Source organism: Aspergillus wentii, assembly GCF_001890725.1.
Source record: "Aspergillus wentii DTO 134E9 unplaced genomic scaffold ASPWEscaffold_9, whole genome shotgun sequence".
In the NCBI taxonomy this organism is placed as follows: Eukaryota; Fungi; Ascomycota; class Eurotiomycetes; order Eurotiales; family Aspergillaceae; genus Aspergillus; species Aspergillus wentii.
In genome coordinates this window covers 1,253,938-1,271,342 of record NW_024467840.1, presented here as the reverse complement: position 1 = coordinate 1,271,342, position 17,405 = coordinate 1,253,938, and the positions used below count along the sequence as shown (strand labels likewise).

Genomic DNA, 17,405 nt, shown 5'->3' with positions numbered 1-17,405 from the left:
CGCTTTGGTTTCGTCCCCGCCAGACTCGCTGATCAGCGTACCCGCCTCCGGCGAACGACGACCGACTTCGAAGAAGCAATCAAGCACGCGTGGCCTCTGAAGTTTCCTGGATAATGTGTTGAATCTTCCCTCATTGCTGGCACAATGACTCCGGATGCAGCAACCTTACCTTCTCCGCCAGACTTTGCGCCGTGGATGAACGGCAGTCGCCCTTACACCCTCGGTGGCATGCATTCGGGCGGACAAACGAACACACCAGGGTCGTTTCAGAATGGGAGCAATGGCACTCCGACTGGGTCCCAACCACCTCGTTTCCCAAATATTAAAGACCTTCAAGATGAAGCGGCGGCTCTGGATGTGAATGAGAAGACTCCTGTATGTTATAGGGACGGACGGTGCCGGTGCGGGGAATTCCCTGGCAGCATGCTAACCTGGCCTTTAGTTAGTCATTTTGGTGAAGAGAGCCCAAGAAGCGATCCAGAAAGCCAGAGACTATACGGACAACGACGAGCCGGATAAAGCCTACGTGCAGTACCTTCGTGCTTCCGAAATTACCATCAACATTATCCCCCATCATGCCGACTATCGAGTCACGGTCAATCAGCGCCCAGGATGGTACAAGAGCTTTGCGGATCTTATGATGGTATAGTACCTTTGGATATTGATTATGCAGGCTGTATTCAGTACTGCGTACTTGACATCATGATCTGACTGACTCACGGACAATAGGCAGTACGGACAAAGCAAGGGACTATGGATGAATTCAAGCAGCAGATCCTGGAAGATAACCTGATCAGCAAGGTGCCGCCTATGGCTGTATCCACTTCCAATTCCCCGGCGTCGCAGATAATACCCGCTGGGATGTTTCGAAGTCCCAGCCCAAGGGGTCGCCAAAATGAACAGGATGATAGTTCATTAAGAATGCCGAGTCCATCGCAATTCCAACGAATTTCCGATCTACAGAAAAAAGCAAACAGCAGACACTCAAGCCCCGCAGACGATATATTGGCTCAGAGATTTGCGAGACTCAAGGCATCATCATCTGGGAGCGAAAGGTATAGTCCAGTGAGCAACGGACAAAACGGGTTTGATTCAAGTCCTTCGCCGCCGCCAGGGTATTTCGATGGTCGCCCGCCTCGACCATCGTCATATGCCGCTCAGACACCGCTATACAATCCCTCTACTAACGTGCCTCCACGGCGCCCCCTTGGGCCTCGTACCATGGGATCTTCTCATGGCATGCCAGCTCTGCCTCCCAAAGTTCCCCTCAATACATCACTACCTCGCGCTCCAGACCCAGCCTATAGTCCAGTATGGACCGTTCCGTCTCAACCTCCTTCAAACCCTCCGAGAACGTCAACTGAGAGCTCTCGTCCACCAGCAAACCCTAGATATTCACAACTCGCAAACTCTCATGGTAGCCCGAATCGTGGTAGCTATGATGAGAGTCCGTATAGATCGCAAACACCCAACGGTACTCATCAATTGAGAGAAACGGTCAGGAACAACACTTCAGATATACCACTTCGGCCAGCCATTAGTGCTCAAGATTTACTCGACTACATTCGGCGGTATAACATCTTGTTGATCGACGTACGCCCGCGAGATCAATATGACGGCGGGCATATATTTGCCAAGTCAATTATTTGTATTGAGCCGGTAGCTTTGAAATCGAACGTCTCCGCGGAAGAACTTGAGGAGCGTTTGGTGGTATCGCCTGAACGCGAACAGTCACTTTTCGAGAGAAGGAATGAATTCGACATGGTGGTTTATTACGATCAAAGCACTGATTCTGTCAGCTACCTTGCAGGGTCACCGGTTGGGACATCAGCACCTCATCTTAGGGCTCTCTACGATACTCTCTATGAGTTCAACGCTTATAAACCGCTGAAGGATGGACGGCCTCCGGCTCTTCTGATGGGGGGTCTTGACGCATGGATCGACCTTCTTGGACAGCAGTCACTCGCTACATCATCCACTTCTACCGCAATAGGATCGATCGAAGTAAGGAAACCTGTCAGGAAACCAGGGCGACCCCTGGGGAGGGTGCCGACGATGGCGAGTGCCAACTCCAGTTTGGAAGTACGGAAGAGAAGACTTCGCGAATACAAGCCTCTCAACCCAGAGGAGCTCACAGCATGGATGGAAAAGTCGAAGAACGAGGAGATTGACACTAGCACTTATGCCGAAGAGGAGACAGTTAGCGAAGAGCCGGAAGACCAGCTTGGTGAAGAACCTCCTCCTACGCCGTTTGTGCATAGTTATGAGGATTTCCTGCGTCGATTCCCCGAGCCCCAGGCTATCCAGCAATCAATGACGGTGCCACTTGCCCGGCCACCACCGCCGCCAGTACAGCCGGCTGCGCCAAATTATGCGGCGCCTATCCCTGTCGCTCCATCACGGCCTCCGCCTGCAGTTCCACGGCCGAGTTACAGTGGTGTTTCCGAGGGTCGACGGATCCAACCTCATATGGAGCGACAGAATTCTGCGAGCAAGACTGCACTCTACACGTCGAATTCGATATTGAGTCGCCTCAAGCTGCCTCGAACCGGGCTGACCAACTTTGGCGTGACTTGCTACATGAACTCGACGATTCAATGTCTGAATGCTACCATTATGTTGAGCAAATTCTTCATCGACAACCGATTCCGTTACTACGTTCAGAAGAACTGGAAAGGCTCCCAGGGGGTGATGCCTGGACTTTATGCGAATCTGGTCCGGTCTTTATGGAAGAACGATGTAGAGGTGATCATGCCCACATCCTTCCGGAATTTCTGCGGGCGGTTGAATCAGGAATGGGCGATTGATCGACAGCAGGATGCGAAGGAATTTTTTGATTTTGTAGTCGATTGTCTGCACGAGGACTTGAATATCAACTGGCAGAGGAATCCGCTGCGACCGTTGACGTTTGAAGAGGAGATGCAGCGGGAGAGGATGCCTGTTCCCAAAGTGTCCAAGATTGAATGGGATCGATACTGCCACCGCGAGGAGTCGTTTATTTCGTCCCTTTTTGCGGGTCAACATGCGAGCCGGCTTCGCTGCACGACCTGCAAGCGGACATCGACGACGTACGAAGCATTCTACAGCATCAGTGTGGAGATCCCACCGTCAGGAACCGGGGATATTTACCAGTGCCTTCGGAGCTACTGCCAGGAAGAGATGCTGAGCGGGGATGAGGTGTGGAAATGCCCGTACTGCAAATGCGAACGGGTGGCGACGAAGCAAATCATCATCACCCGGGCGCCACAGATCCTAGTGGTACATTTCAAACGGTTCTCGGCTTCAAAGACGCAAAGCGCCCGGAAAATCCACACGCCCATCGAATTCCCGCTCCACGGGCTCCGGATGGACGACTTTGTCATCTCGTACCCGAATCCCGGGCAGAGCAGCGACTCGGGAGGACCACCGACGGACCCGACCGCGGCAACGGTGCCACCCTTTACGTACGATGCATATGGGGTCCTGCGACATCTGGGGTCATCGATGGGAAGCGGGCATTACATCTCGCTGGTGCGGGACGCGCAGCGGCAGTGCTGGCGGAGATTCGACGACGAGCGAGCGACCGACTTTAACCCACGAGATCTACGACATAAGGATCGGTTGCAGAACGAACAGGCATACATTGTATTTTACGAACGAGTGCCGGCGAAATGAAGGGGGAAATCTCGGTAGATAGATAGCGTTGGGATTTTTATAGCGAGCGAGCAAGCATTTCTGGAAAAGGCAGGATGGCACGAAATGACGACTGAATGCCATGTCACGAATATATCCATTCCTTGGTTTTGGTCTTGTTTTATAGTTATGAGTTAGCGAGCATTAGAATAAGTGTATATAGAACTGTCCGCTTCACTACGATGTACCAGAGAACTACAGTAGACTTGCAAATCACTATGAAAATAAAGACAGTAGACAGAGTAATCTGACAGAAAGCAGCAGCCAATAATACCCAGCACAAACACAATCCAAAACCCACCGCCACCTCCAACAGCCTAAGATAATTAGAGGATCTCATCTCCAACCGACACAATCTGACAGTGCGGAATGGAAAGCGGGGGAACAGCAACAACAGTCGGACTGGGAATCCCGAGGGCGCTAACCGACATGGCCACTTTTCTCCCCCCGAGGTTTCGGTTAATCCAGCAGGACGGCAAGTCCAAGGCAGTTGGATGGCGGAATGGGACGATGATGGCATTCCATGCCTCCATCTGAGATGAGGAGATAGAGAGAAAGTGAGGAGAGATGGGAAATGAGGAGAAAAGACGACCGGATGGAATTACCAGGATGAGAGATGCAGCTGTTGGAGAAGAGCAGCTCAACAGGCCAGATGGACCGCCTGAATAGGAAAAAAGATCCGCTGTTTCTATTGAATACATTTAATTGATACTATTATCTTTACTGAGTATGATAACTATTATAATCATTATAATATCTTCAACAGCTTCACCATCGTGATCGATCATATGCACCGAGGATCGGCTGGGGAAAGCAGCGAAATAAGCGGCCTCTCATTCGCGGGAAGGCCAGCATTCCATATCAGGCCACCTGTGATCAACGAAGACATTCGGGAGATTCCAGGAGATCAACGAAGAAACAGTATTGCAAACTCATTCTCGTAGCCAGAATCAGAATCCATATCTGGTAACCCAGAGGTTAAATAAACCCAGCCCGGTTGGGATTCACGGCACCAGTAGTTTTTGACCAGCAAGCCAAAAAAGAAAAAAAAAAAAAGGAAAAAGGAAAAAGACCCTCCACTTCTTTTTCTGATCCGTCCCTGGGCGAGACCTTTTCTTCTTCTCTTCTTCTTCTGCTCCTCTTTCTCTTCTTTTTTTCTTTCTCCTCACTGTCTTTCTTCTCTACTTCCGCTCTAGTCCTGCATCTTCATTGCCTTTCTATCTGTTTCTCCTCGTAAGTGCTCCTCTGTTCATTCCGTTTATCTCACCGGCTCCCCCAACAAAACACCCCGAAAAACAATCCCCGTCATTGGTGTCAGCCGGCGTCAGCGTCAGCTTATTATTCAGCTCTTGTTGAGTCGACCGTTGCCTGTGTCGGATCCTACAATCCTGCAGATCATTATTGTTTCTGTCTTCTTCTGTTTCTCTCTTGCTTCGGCCGTCTGTTCTGTTCTTCTTTTCAACGACTCCTATAGAACTAACCATTCAATCTCCTTATCAGTCACCACAAACACAACCTTCACCATGTCTGAGGCCAAGGAATTCACTCTCAAGGAGATCGAAACTCACAACACCAAGAAGGACCTGTTCATGATCGTCCATGACAAGGTCTACGACTGTGGTTCTTTCGTCGATGAGCACCCGTACGTCTATACCCCCTGAACCTCCACCTCCTAATGGACACAACACCACAACTACACCTACACTCTATACTCTTCGAGAATAATTGGAACTGGACTGATGAAATTGCAGTGGTGGTGAGGAAGTCCTTCTCGATGTTGGCGGCCAGGACGCCACAGAGGCCTTCGAGGATGTCGGTCACAGTGATGAGGCGCGCGAGATCCTCGACGGTTTGTTCGTCGGCAACGTGAAGCGCATGGTATGTTCTTTCTTCAATCCATTTAGTTTCCAATGGCAGGTTACTGACAACTTCAAGCCCGGTGACCCAGAACCCAAAGCCCACGCCCAGCCTGCCGCCGGTTCCTCCTCTTCCTCCTCCGACTCGGGCTTCAGCAGCGTCGCTCTCTACGCCATCCTCCTCATCGGTGGTGCTGCCGCCTACGGTGCCTACCAGTACCTCCAGGCCGCCAACGCTGCGGAGAACACGCAGTAGAATATTTGTTTACCCAGCTATTTTGCGTTATCTTGTTCCCTTATTTATAATGATTGGTATCCTTTTTCTTACGGGGTTGTCGGATGATATCCAATGCAGATATTCCTTTTCTTCTTCTTTTTTTTTTCTTGTGGTTCTTTCATATATCGCTTCTTATTTCCTGCTCCCCCTCTTTGGGCCGAGGGTGATCTGAGAGAAGAGACTAAAAACTTGTGCGCTGTTGTTGATGTGGTCCATGATCTTCTTGTGTCTATGGGATATTAGTAGAGGAAGCCAAACTGGCTTCAATCTTTGTCAGATAGACTGCGAGTTTTCTTTTGGCTTGTCGGGACTTGGTACCTGTAGATGTCGCATTAGAAAAATGTCGCGCTACAGCAGAAGACACCGACAGTTGAATACTAGCAAAGAATAATCAAATATTATCAAAGATCCTCAAAAAATAAATTCTTATACTCTGTATAAGCATCAAGCAATCTGCCAAAGTGTATACAAGGGAATATAAATAATAAGAAGAAAAAATTAAATCCAAAGAATAAGACAGTCCACGAAGGGTACAAGAACCAATTTTTTTTTTTGAGATGAGATGAGAAATGGCGCTGGCTTCCAATTCCAAATGCACCAAAAAAAGAAATCATGCGATATCAAAGTCTTTACCTTGAGCCACCGTTCAATCCAGCACGGACGGCTTCCAGGATCATGTCCTTGGCTTCTTCCAGACTCTCCTTGCTTCCCTTTACCTCAATGGCTTCGCCCCTAGCTTGGTCCTTGGGCACGTTGATTCGGCAGCCGGTCTTCTTGCGGATGGTGTTAATCTGGCTACCACCCTGTCCGACAACGAAGCGGTACGTCTTGGGGTCGGGCAGGATCAGATACCCAGTGGCGGTTTGCTGCGATGCTGTCGCCAGGGCCTTCTCCAGGGCAGCCTTGGCCTTGCTCACATTCTCAGTGGTTCCCGACAGAACCCAGGGGATGGTAGCAGGCTGCGATGGGTCAGCAGCCTCGGGGCTGTTGTCGATAACCTTCCATGTGTGAGCCTCAACGGCGTCGCTGGGCTCGTCAGTGATGAGGGGCATGGCCCCATCAGCTGCTCCTCGGGCATCCTCCAAGGCAGGCTTGGAAGGCACCTGTTGGCCAGCGTGGTCAACAGTCACCTGGTAGTCATTGCGGAGACGACGGAAGAAAGATCCGTTCTCCGAAACGGCATGGTGCAGGTTCCGAGGAACTTGCACTGTCTCGCCCTGCTGGTCCTTCAACATGGAGAGAATGTGTTCCTTGGCCCCTTCCACAGCATTGCTGGGTCCCTTGAGCTTGATATCAGAGCGACCGGAGCCTTGCTTGGGGATATCCAAAGTGATGTTGAACTGCGACTCAATGCCGCGTCTGGTCTCACCGCCACGCCCGATCAGCAGTCGATGTTGCACAGTGGGAACATCCACGCTGACTGTGACCTGGTCCTCTCGCTCCTTGACAAACTCCTGAATGGCTGCGATGATGTTCTCGACGACCTTGCCGTTTCCTTCGAGCTTGATGGTCGACTCGCTGCTCTCGGGGCGCGGGAACTTGACCATCCGGGCGGCGCTGCCGTCGGAAGGACCGCCAGCCTCAGCAACGAGCTTACGGATGTTGGCACCTACACACACACATTATTAGTATGATCCGTACACATGAAAATGGGAACGCAAACTTACCGCCACCGCCGATCAAAGCCTTGTGGTACTTCTTCTCGACGTCAATTTCCTTAGTGACAGTGGCATCAAACTCGGTAGAGCGCTCCTGCAAGATCTTCTTGGCTTCTTGGACCTGTTGCTTGGTACCCTTGATCTTGATCTCCACGCGGCCCGAAGCATCCGGCGCATCGTTCACGCCTGGAACATCAATCTGGGCACCAGTGTCTGCTCGGAGCTTATCCATCTCACGGCCGCGCTGGCCAATCAAGGATGGGATCTGGCTCTGGGCGACAGACACTGAAGCCGAGTTCGAGTGCTCGACGACCCACTGCAGCAAGCTAAGGAGTTCATCTCTTGTCGCATCAGCACCCTTGCTAGGACCCTTAACGACTACCTCGTCGGAGGCCTGCTGAGCCCGCTGAGGCCGGGAGCTACCAGCGTCACTGGAAGCTTCGAGGTCGTCAGATGTCGAAACTGCAGCCCTGGGGAATTGAACGCGGACAGCATAGCGGTCCTGCAGTCTGTTGACCTGAGAGCCCTTCTGGCCGATCAATTCACGGTGGTATTGCGCGGGAATCTTCAGAACGTGAGTGGTTTCATCTTCGAACTTCTTGCCCATGCTGATAATTCTGGTCTTCGCAGCATCGGCCTTGGCCTTGGGTCCCTTGACTTCGACCTTGCCATTTTCGACCTTGATGTCGACATCAAATTCATCCCGGAGCTTGTTGATATTCTCACCTCGCTTGCCGATGAGGAAGTTGGCATACTTTTGGGGGAAATCAAAAGAGATTGTGTAACCTCTTTCAAGGTCATCCTTCTCCTGCTCCACAACGAAAGCCTGCAATTTCGAGGCAAGCTCGCCAACAAGGCCAGAGGGGCCACGCAACGCCACTTCGCATACAGCGCTTCCAGTGCGGCCACGAGCATCACCAACAATGGCGCGAACGGGGATGGCGTCTTCACCCTTTGCCTGCTGTTCACGAGCGATGAACTTGCGTGCCTTGTCCTGGTACTTTCCGGGGACGTTGACAGTCTGTGCGACAACATCGTTCTGGTCTCCCAGTGTGTTCATCAAGTAGTCCTGTGCCTCTTGAAGGGCCTTCTCGAATGCAGCAAGCTCAGCCGCAGAGGGTCGCTGGCGGGGGACTTCAAATTGGGCGGCGCTAGCCGATGGGCCCTCGTAGACAAGAGCGACATCCGCGCTGTCAATTTCTTCGGGGATGAGAAGATGGACGCCATAGTCACTTTGCAACTTGGAAATGCTTCGGGATCGGAGGTAGGGGTGGAAGTAGGGATCGATAGAGACGTAGCGAATTCTTGCAGGGGGGTGAGCCTGGACAAGGTTCATGATGTCGGACCTTGCGCGAATCGTGTTCTTTCCGTCTCTGGAGTAGACTTCCCAGGTCACTGGACCATCAACAGTCGGTGGGAGAGCGATACGAGCGTCGTACATAGACTCCAGCTCCTTAATGATCTGTCGCTGTCTCAAGTACCGGGTAAGAGCGCGAGCATGTGCATGGGGCCCAGCAGGAGCACTGGGGTGTTGACGGGAGAGATCAATGCTTGCCATCTGCATGCTGGTGGCAAGATCCATTGCACGGTTGATACCGGCTTCAATGGAGTCCAGAGGTCCAGTTATGGTGAGGAACTCACTCTCGTCGGACTGAGGGGGGAGCACAATTGAGCAACCGGTGTCAGCAAGGAATTGGTGCAGGGCATCAGCCTCATCCCCAAGGATGAACTGATGTTGGCCGCGGTTGATTGCCAATTGACGAAGAGTCAGTTGACGCTGGAGGTCCCTTGCAAGATTCTCAATCTCTGCACGGGCTTCCTGTGCCGCAATTCGCTCTCCGGAGATGTGAATGTTCTTCTCTGGCACAGGAACAAATTGAACTTGGCCAGGAAGAGCCTCCTGAGGGGGCGGCTGGCTCAGCCAAGTATCATAGCGAGGCACGTGGATCTGGGCCTTGGTGCGCTCTTCAATTTCCCTCAGGTTTGCGTCATGGGCTCCAGCAATGAATGGGAAGAACTCAGGGGGGATGGTCTTGAGACGGAAGCTCATGTTGGCAGAACGTTCCTTGACGATGGCTTCTATTTCCCGACGGGCCATCTCAGCAGCAACTGCATCACCCTCAATCAACACATCAATGGTATCACTGTCATCCTCGTCCTCTCCGGCAGCCGAGTCATCAGCACGGGGAACCTGAACTCGTGCACCTGTGCGCTGCTGGATGTCCTGGACCACTGTTCCTTGACGACCGATGATGTGAGCTCGAGCTGAGGTGGGGATGGGAACGCGAACGGATTGCTACAGATTGAAAAATAAGTCAGTGGCAACTCAACTGACGGGGCTCAAACGAGGAAGAACATACCTTGGAGCCAACCTGTTGCGCAACTTCCTTGAGGGCTTGTCTGACGGCATCCGCCGAACCCTTGCCCTCAAAGATGATAGAACCTCCAGGGCCACCCCGCATATCGACATTGGCCTTTGACCGCCGAGAGATATCCCGCAAGATATCTCTGAGCGGCTTCTTCAACTGACCCCGCGGAAGCATTTGCGATGGCGCGAGTCGCAATTGCTCCAAGTGCTTTCCGGGGAGACTCATGATTCGAGGGACATCAGCAGAGGCTGTACATTTGGTCAGTCCAATAACAAAAAAGCGGAAGTTTGGTGGCAGGCAGACGTACCAGCTTGAGCGGCACTGGGAGCACCGTTAGCAACAGCGGCGGCAGCCGAAGGCCTGGCACCCCAGGTAGCAGCAGCAGGAGCCATAGGCTTAGGACCACTGCCTAGAGCAGGGAACAATTCCTCGGACCGCACATCAAAAGCGGGAGCCTTTTTGGGAGCCGCCTTTGGTGTAGGAGCGGGGGCGGGAGTTTCAGCGGGTGTAGGAGCTGCTGGTGCTGGCTGCTCCTTCGCCAAAGAGGGAGGTGGGTGCTGGATATCATCCTCATCCGGAACATCCTCCACTGTTGCCTTGTGTTCCTCGTCGCGTGCGTGCTGCTCCTCCAGCATGGCTGCGAGGGACTTGGATCCGCCGTTGACGTTCGATTCGGCAGCCATTATGAGCGGAAAAGGTCAGGGCTGGCGATTTTTGAGATGTAGACCTATGTCTAAAATTGTTGAACAGGACAGCTAAACAGACTGTTTGGCGTTGTACATTAGCATAAGAATAGTCGGGGAGCGATTGAATTGCAAAAACATACCAATAAGCTGCCGTGTGCAAGAAACACAAAGAGATCGCTAGATCTGAATTGAGACGATAAAAATATCGCTACAAAATCGAATTGTCTTGCGAGGACAATTCTGGGAGAAGGGGAGTGGGAAAGAGACAATTGGCTATCTGCTGAGTGAGGAGCAAAAAGGCCGCCGTATGACAAGAACGGGAAAAAGGATAATGACAATTAAAAAGAAGCGTAAGAGCAATGAAGAAGAGGAGAAAGGAGGGAGAGAGAGGGAGAGGGAGGTAAGAGATGGGAGCGACCTGACAAGAAGAGAGGAGGTGAGGTCGAGAATAACAATCAATGGCGATGGACGATGAGGAAGAAGATGAGGCCAGCTCGAGACTAAGTCGGCGGCCGGAGGATTCATTCCCTTTTCGGGTGTCGCAAAACAGCCGACTTGGCTTTTTCGCCGACGATGTGATATAATATAGAATAAAAATAAATAGTATAGTTGTAGAACACGCATTATTTGATGGATTGATTGAATTGTAATTGTTTATACAGCATTTGTATGTATAGAGTAGTCTACAAGGGTCGTCGCCAAGCAGTAATCAACATCACAATCCATAAACGGGAATTTAATTATTGCAGAATATCTAACAGTCAATGCATTCAATTATACCGATAGGGTATTTTAGTATCCAGATTCAAGAATGTTGAGTGACGAAATAATAACCACCACATCGCAAGCTGGATAGAGCTTGACGCCAGGTGTCGATCCAACCGGTGAGATAGAGTTGTCAACAACACATCATCAGTGATCTTCCACTTTCCTGCCCCTTAATACAGATTTGATTTTTTTTTTTTTTTTTTCTTTCTAGAATTTCTAGAACATTGTTTTCCTTGACAACTAGTTGATGCATCGCTGACCAGGTGTCATTCTTGACGGCCGTTGTATCTCCACAGTTTATTTATATTGTGTAGATCCTCTGGGGTACTATTGAACAATTCATCTTGATAGCAGATATCAAATTCAGGCATAATAGAAGACATAATAGACAGGTTTTTATTCATATCAAATTCATGGTGGAAGAATGGAGACTGCAAGATATCTCATCGACCAGGTTGAGCTTCATCGCCAATTGGCTGGAAAATCCCATTCCACCATTAATATCTCCAGGTCATATCGTCAATCCAACAAATACAGCATAGCATCAAACATCAAACCACCACTTCTCGGTCATCTTCCGGTTGATAGACAGTGGGCGACGCTAACAAGGGCCGATGCGACAAAAGCTTAACCCAGGAATCTCCCACTTTGTCTTTCCATCCAAATATTATTGATTCGACCATGCCACTGCTGTCCATTATCAGAACGTTCCATTCAGATGATTTGAAGCACTTAACACAGTCTATCTCGATAAGAACCCTTGTCCACAATTTATCGAGTGGCAATCGCCGAGATAAGTCGCGATAGAGAGATAGAGATGTTCGGATGCCCCCGCCCTAGGGCCATGATTCCCTGTTTGGGGCTCGTGCCCCGAAGGGGTTTTATCTTGCATCGTCTACTTAGATGCAGTATTCCCCTCTGCATTCTTTGTTCTCTGTAATTCCGAGACTCTCGACGCCATGGACGCTCACGAGTACGATGCTGAGAAGAAACCTCAAGCCGAGTCAACCACCGCTCCTGTCGAAGAGGAAGAGCCCACCAAACCACACGGTTTCTTCGCTCGAGTTCGCTATTATGAAAAACTGCTGGACCGCAAGTTGGGGATCGAATCCAACAGTCTCGACAGAGTGCATCCTGAAGGCCGTCATCCGCCCAATTCACTCGCCATGGCCTTTATGTGGGCTTCGGCCACGATGAACATCAGTTGTTTCAGTACGGGCTTTTTGGGAAAGGAGTTTGGGCTGTCGCTGGGGCAGACCATTGCCATCACCATCTGTGCAACCCTGCTGGGTGCCTCTGTGACGGTTCGCATTCTTTTCTATTTATTTGTTTCAGACGAGCCATTCAATTGAATGAAGACTTACTTGTCTCTAGGGTTGGTGTGCTACAATGGGCCCAGGTACCGGTCTCCGTCAGGTCGCCATCTCTCGATATTCGCTAGGCTTCTACCCTTCGTCTATCATCGCCGCATTGAACGTGGTCGAACAGTTGGGATGGGCTTCAGTCAGCTGCATCACTGGCGGTCTTGCCCTCAGCGCAGTCTCGGATGGTCGTCTATCTATCGCAGTGGGAGTGGTCATTGTTGCTTGCGTCAGTTTTGTCTTTAGCTTCATTGGACTGAAAGGAGTCATGATGTACGAGCAGTATGCCTGGATGCTTTTCTTCGTCATCTTTGTGATCATATACGGCGAATCAGCACACCGCGCCAACCTTGCAGCTCCTGCTACAGTGTCAGGACTGACAAAGTCAGGAAATGTCCTGAATCTGATCAGCGTTGTCTACGGCTCTAGTGCGTCGTGGAGCTCGATTGTTTCCGACTTTTACGTGCACTACCCCGTAAACACCCCCAAGATCAAAATCTACCTCTACACAACACTTGGTATCACAATCCCGACTTGTATTGGAATGCTGCTCGGTGCTTGTATCAGCTCTGCTTTGGATACCAACCCTGAATGGGCAGCCGCCTACGATGATGGGATTGGTGAGATTCTGAAAATCATCATCTATCCAAGGGGATTCTCCAAATTCCTCTTGGTTCTCTTGGTATTGTCTGGCAGTAAGCACCACTCTTACTCACACATAGACACACCATTGACTAACAATATCTCAGTTGGCGTCAACTGCATCGCCATCTACTCCGGTGCTCTCTCCGCCCAACTCTTCGCCAAACCATTCGCCAAAGTCCCCCGAGTAATCTGGTCTACCCTCGTCTTCATCTGTATTCTCCTCATAGGCATCGCCGGCCGAGACTACCTCCTCGACGTCCTAGAGAACTTCCTATCACTACTCGGCTACTGGAACACCTCATTCTTCGTCATCGTATTCACAGAGCACTACCTCTTCCGCGGAGGCAATCTAGCAAACTACGACCTCGACGCCTGGAACACCCCATCCAAGATGCCGGTTGGGTACGCGGGATTAACTGCTTTCCTGTGTGGCGCTGCGGGATGGATCGTTGGAATGGTCGAAACATACTACATCGGTGCTGTTGCTGCTATGATTGGCGCTGATGGAGGAGATGTTGCCAATCAGTTGGCTTTTGTTTTTACCAGTGGTTCGTTTATTCCGCTGAGGAAGTTGGAACTGAAATATGTTGGACGTTAGACGAGTTGTGTAGTCATTGATGACACCTTTATGCTTTCAACCAGCTTTGTTTATGTCTGGATCCGTAAGAATGTTCAATCAGCCACGAAAGTAAGTAGTCCTGCTTCTCATTCATTATTGCAACATTCCAAAATATACTTCCGACTGGACGGAATATCGAAATCTATATTGAACAAATTATACAATCCCCAATACCCCCAAGAAAATCAAAGAAAAATAAAACCTAATACAAAAAGCATTTGAAAGCAGAACCATAGCCCTAAAGTGCACAAGATCGATATCAAAGCAACCTACCTGCTCACCCCAAGCCTGTATCACGTGATGTCCACCAAAGTACACATCCAGCAGGGGTGGGCTGATCGAATGTATGTGTTGGATCTTTTAGGATATTTCCGTTTTGGGAAGTATCTAGAGCTTCAATTTATGAGTTTCACAGCTGTTGATACTAGAGAGTATCGCAGTACAAATGCGCTGTCCGCGTGTGATATGAACAAGGCGTACACATCCAGGAGGGGATAGGCTGATCGAGTGTACGAAGTGGATATATTGGGATATTACTATTTTGGAAAGTACTCATAGCTTTATAGGATCATGGCTGCGATTTTGGGTAGTCAGCAAGAGAACACCGTAGCTACAATCAGGTAATATGAACAAAGAGTACACTTCCAGGAGGGAGGTCGTGATGCAGTGTACGCAGTGAATATATCAAGATATTTCTCTTTTTGGAAATGAGCTCGACTTCACAATCTCATCAGCCACACAGTAAATATCCAAGCCCTTGACCTCTAAGATAAGACCACCTGCGAACAGTACACATTCCTCGAAGAGAGCTTGATCGAGTGTATGGGTGGAATTTTTGAATATATTTCCATTTTGGGAAACGCATACAGCTTCATGGCGCTCTAAACAGCCCCAGGGATGAGGAGTATTGGTTTTGGGGACGACTGCACAGACCAGATGAACGATACACAATTCCAGGTGAGGCCTTGATCGAGTGTATGGTGCGGAAATCTCGAGATATTTCCCCTTTTGGAAAGAAATATAGATTCACGTACTTAGGGTGAATGGGTCTGGATTATTTTTCAAGATAGGTCTTTTCGGTTGTGTGCGTGTGGCCACCAGGGAACAGTACACACTTCAGAGGGGGTGCCTGATCGAGTGTAGAGGAGGACTTCTCTGAGATACCACCATTTTCTCGAAGTGGATATAGCTTCATGGACTGACCAACGCCGAGGCCTAAAAAAGGGCAGCAGGTGTGACCGCACGGCCAGAGGAACAATACACAATCCAGGAGACCAAGATCGAGTGTATGGGATGGAATTTTAGAGATATTACCTGTTTAGGAAGTGAATACAGCTTCACGGAATCATCCAGGGATTTGACGATATACATCCAGAACAGTTGCGGCAGAAATTACACATCCACAACCCAGGAGGGCCTTTTGATCGAGTGTATAGAGGGAAATCTTGCGATATTTCCTATTTTGGACATGGATACAACTTCAGGTCATGGAGTGTACAGTAGGATCACCAAAGATACCAGACATAGGGAATGCTGATAGATGATGCCTGATTTCTAGATTGGCGGAAACCTACACACAATCCAGGAGGTGAACATGATCGAGTGTATGGACTGAATTTTTCAAGATGTTACCATTTTGGGGAGTGTGTATAGCTTCATCTGAATATTCAATTTGCTGGAGGAGAATGAATCCTGAGGTGGTGCCCTGTGCAGTGGTGCAGTCCTATGCCTGATGGCCTGATTTACAGAACCCAGCAGAGGGAAGTGATCGAGTGTAGAGGTCGGATTTCCATGATATTACCCTTTTGGGATGCATCACCAGCTTCAGGACAGGCCGTCGCAGTTTCAGTTCCAATGGTGATAAAACCACTTGACCAGGCCAATAACTTTCCCTCCAGAATTCCAGAGGCCCTGGAATGATTGTGTATGTTTTCTAATCACGTGATTTTGGTTGTGTGCTGACTCAGCATGTATCCAGAATTATCGACAGCTTTCTGCTCGCTCGTATTGAGCTGGGATCATTGGAAATTTCCCAAATGAGAAATATCTTTGACTTCACGGAGAGAATGCTGCTAACAATCATATCACCACCACCCTGCAACGCAAGTGAAATCTAGACAAGACTACGGACTACGACCATATTAATATCAAGGATAATAATTATTATTGAACGGGCTTCATTGTCCGCGCTCTTCCGCGGACACTAGGAACTAGGGACTAGGGACTAGGGATTCAAATCCGAAGTGCGTAGTCCATCAGTCACATATGATATAAGCCCAGCAGATAAGACGCGTGGGAGGCATCCGAATGGTTCGGTCAGAGAGCACAGCAGCGAGAGAACACAGGTGTGACTGGGCCAGCGGCATCAAATTCGTGGCGTGCAGGGTGCAGGGGAAAGGGAAAAAGAAGAATCCAACCCGATGATTGGAATAGCGTACCTGCAGAACGATTGCAAGCTGGACCAAGGAACAGTGCGACAGATTTGAGGGTATGAGTTACAAAGAACAGGTCTGAGCACGGTGGGATTCACTAGTTTTGTAGTTTATTCTGGCTGAAGCTGAGGATGCTCCGTAGATAACTTGGTTTATGCTCCGAGTGTGGGCAAGAAAGTTTAGCAAAAGCCTCAAATGTTGGGTTGGAGCCAGCACTACCCCGCTTTCTGAGCTCCAGTCCAGCTTGCTGTATGTCAGTTGCTGCTGGTGATGTTATATTATTGGGAAATAATTGTTCTGATCCAGCAGCATTTCTGTCGAGATATTCTCAATCCGGCCAGTAAGAAAAAAGAGCTGCCACAAACCTCGCCAATCCCTGGCCGTTGCTCATTCCATCACACTCTGTCCCGTCCGGCTCCATCCATGTGTCTAGATTTTTCCCGCGTTGAACACTAACACTGACTGGCATCCGCGACTGAGACAGACTGTCTGTCAGTCAGAGAACAACCACCATCTCGTCCTCCTGGCTTGATTGGCAATGTAGCGAACAAAAGGGCCAAAAAAAAATAATAGAAATAATGAAAAGCGTACATAATACTGCCAAGGGATAGCCACCCAATTTTTATTTTTTATTTTCTTTCATTTTCAGACAAAGCAACCGTGTTCCAGTTTTCTTTGCTCCTGAATCACCATCCAAAGTGGCTGGCACCCGAGAAATTAATTGCGTTTCTCCCTTATTATTCCTTGATTATTGCAGCTCCTTCTGGCCACTCGCCGTTGGGACTGATTGATTGTTTCTGACACTCGCTTGTCTTTCTCCTCGACTGGCCTTTCTCTTTCTTCCTCGAATAATTATTATCCTCTCCTTCTTCCTTTCTTCCATCCATTCATCCATCATATTATCGCTTCCTGCTCTTTGTCGCCGATCGGTGTGCTGGACTGTCGGTTCCCTGCAGTGTCTTGCGTCTGACTCCGTACTTTCTTTCTTCTCGTCCACTCTCCCTCGTCAGTCTGCCCCGTCACCGCTTTATCTTGGATTCTTCCTCCGATACCTTGATCTCT

The 17,405-nt window shown here is 49.7% G+C and overlaps 4 protein-coding genes across 4 annotated transcripts; 3 read left to right on the top strand and 1 right to left on the bottom strand.

Moving 5' to 3' along the window:
* Window positions 1–144: 144 nt before the first annotated feature.
* On the top strand, window positions 145–3,654 carry ASPWEDRAFT_55114 (putative ubiquitin C-terminal hydrolase; the record flags this gene model as incomplete). Its single annotated transcript, XM_040838154.1, has 3 exons — window positions 145–375; window positions 443–643; window positions 730–3,654. 3 exons carry the CDS (start codon window positions 145–147, stop codon window positions 3,652–3,654), a joined length of 3,357 nt encoding a protein of 1,118 aa, XP_040684246.1.
* A 1,541-nt stretch (window positions 3,655–5,195) lies between these two features.
* ASPWEDRAFT_177220 (cytochrome b5-like heme/steroid binding domain-containing protein) lies at window positions 5,196–5,784 on the top strand (the record flags this gene model as incomplete). Its single annotated transcript, XM_040831628.1, has 3 exons — window positions 5,196–5,314; window positions 5,424–5,550; window positions 5,608–5,784. 3 exons carry the CDS (start codon window positions 5,196–5,198, stop codon window positions 5,782–5,784), a joined length of 423 nt encoding a protein of 140 aa, XP_040684245.1.
* Window positions 5,785–6,315: 531 nt separating this feature from the next.
* On the bottom strand, window positions 6,316–10,684 carry ASPWEDRAFT_718130 (putative RNA binding effector protein Scp160). The gene is made up of 5 exons (XM_040839201.1): window positions 10,659–10,684; window positions 10,140–10,596; window positions 9,824–10,080; window positions 7,473–9,759; window positions 6,316–7,414 (listed from the first exon to the last, which is right to left on the bottom strand). The coding sequence occupies exons 2-5, from the start codon at window positions 10,513–10,515 to the stop codon at window positions 6,435–6,437; spliced, it is 3,900 nt and encodes a 1,299-aa protein (XP_040684244.1). The 5' UTR covers window positions 10,516–10,596; window positions 10,659–10,684; the 3' UTR covers window positions 6,316–6,434.
* Window positions 10,685–12,106: 1,422 nt separating this feature from the next.
* On the top strand, window positions 12,107–14,042 carry ASPWEDRAFT_143114 (putative nucleoside transporter). The gene is made up of 3 exons (XM_040829440.1): window positions 12,107–12,590; window positions 12,661–13,342; window positions 13,397–14,042. Exons 1-3 carry the CDS (start codon window positions 12,246–12,248, stop codon window positions 13,888–13,890), a joined length of 1,521 nt encoding a protein of 506 aa, XP_040684243.1. The 5' UTR covers window positions 12,107–12,245; the 3' UTR covers window positions 13,891–14,042.
* Window positions 14,043–17,405: the final 3,363 nt, after the last annotated feature.

What these genes read in the sequence shown, in the direction of transcription:
- ASPWEDRAFT_143114 (XM_040829440.1), top strand. Translation starts at nt 12,246, where the DNA reads ATGGACGCTCACGAGTACGATGCTGAGAAGAAACCTCAAGCCGAGTCA. An exon ending in TGCTGGGTGCCTCTGTGACG is followed by an intron (nt 12,591 to 12,660) that starts GTTCGCATTCTT and finishes ACTTGTCTCTAG; the next exon opens with GGTTGGTGTGCTACAATGGG. An exon ending in TCTCTTGGTATTGTCTGGCA is followed by an intron (nt 13,343 to 13,396) that starts GTAAGCACCACT and finishes ACAATATCTCAG; the next exon opens with TTGGCGTCAACTGCATCGCC.
- ASPWEDRAFT_718130 (XM_040839201.1), bottom strand. Translation starts at nt 10,515, where the DNA reads ATGGCTGCCGAATCGAACGTCAACGGCGGATCCAAGTCCCTCGCAGCC. An exon ending in TCCCAGTGCCGCTCAAGCTG is followed by an intron (nt 10,081 to 10,139) that starts GTACGTCTGCCT and finishes CCAAATGTACAG; the next exon opens with CCTCTGCTGATGTCCCTCGA. An exon ending in GGCTTTGATCGGCGGTGGCG is followed by an intron (nt 7,415 to 7,472) that starts GTAAGTTTGCGT and finishes GTGTGTGTGTAG; the next exon opens with GTGCCAACATCCGTAAGCTC.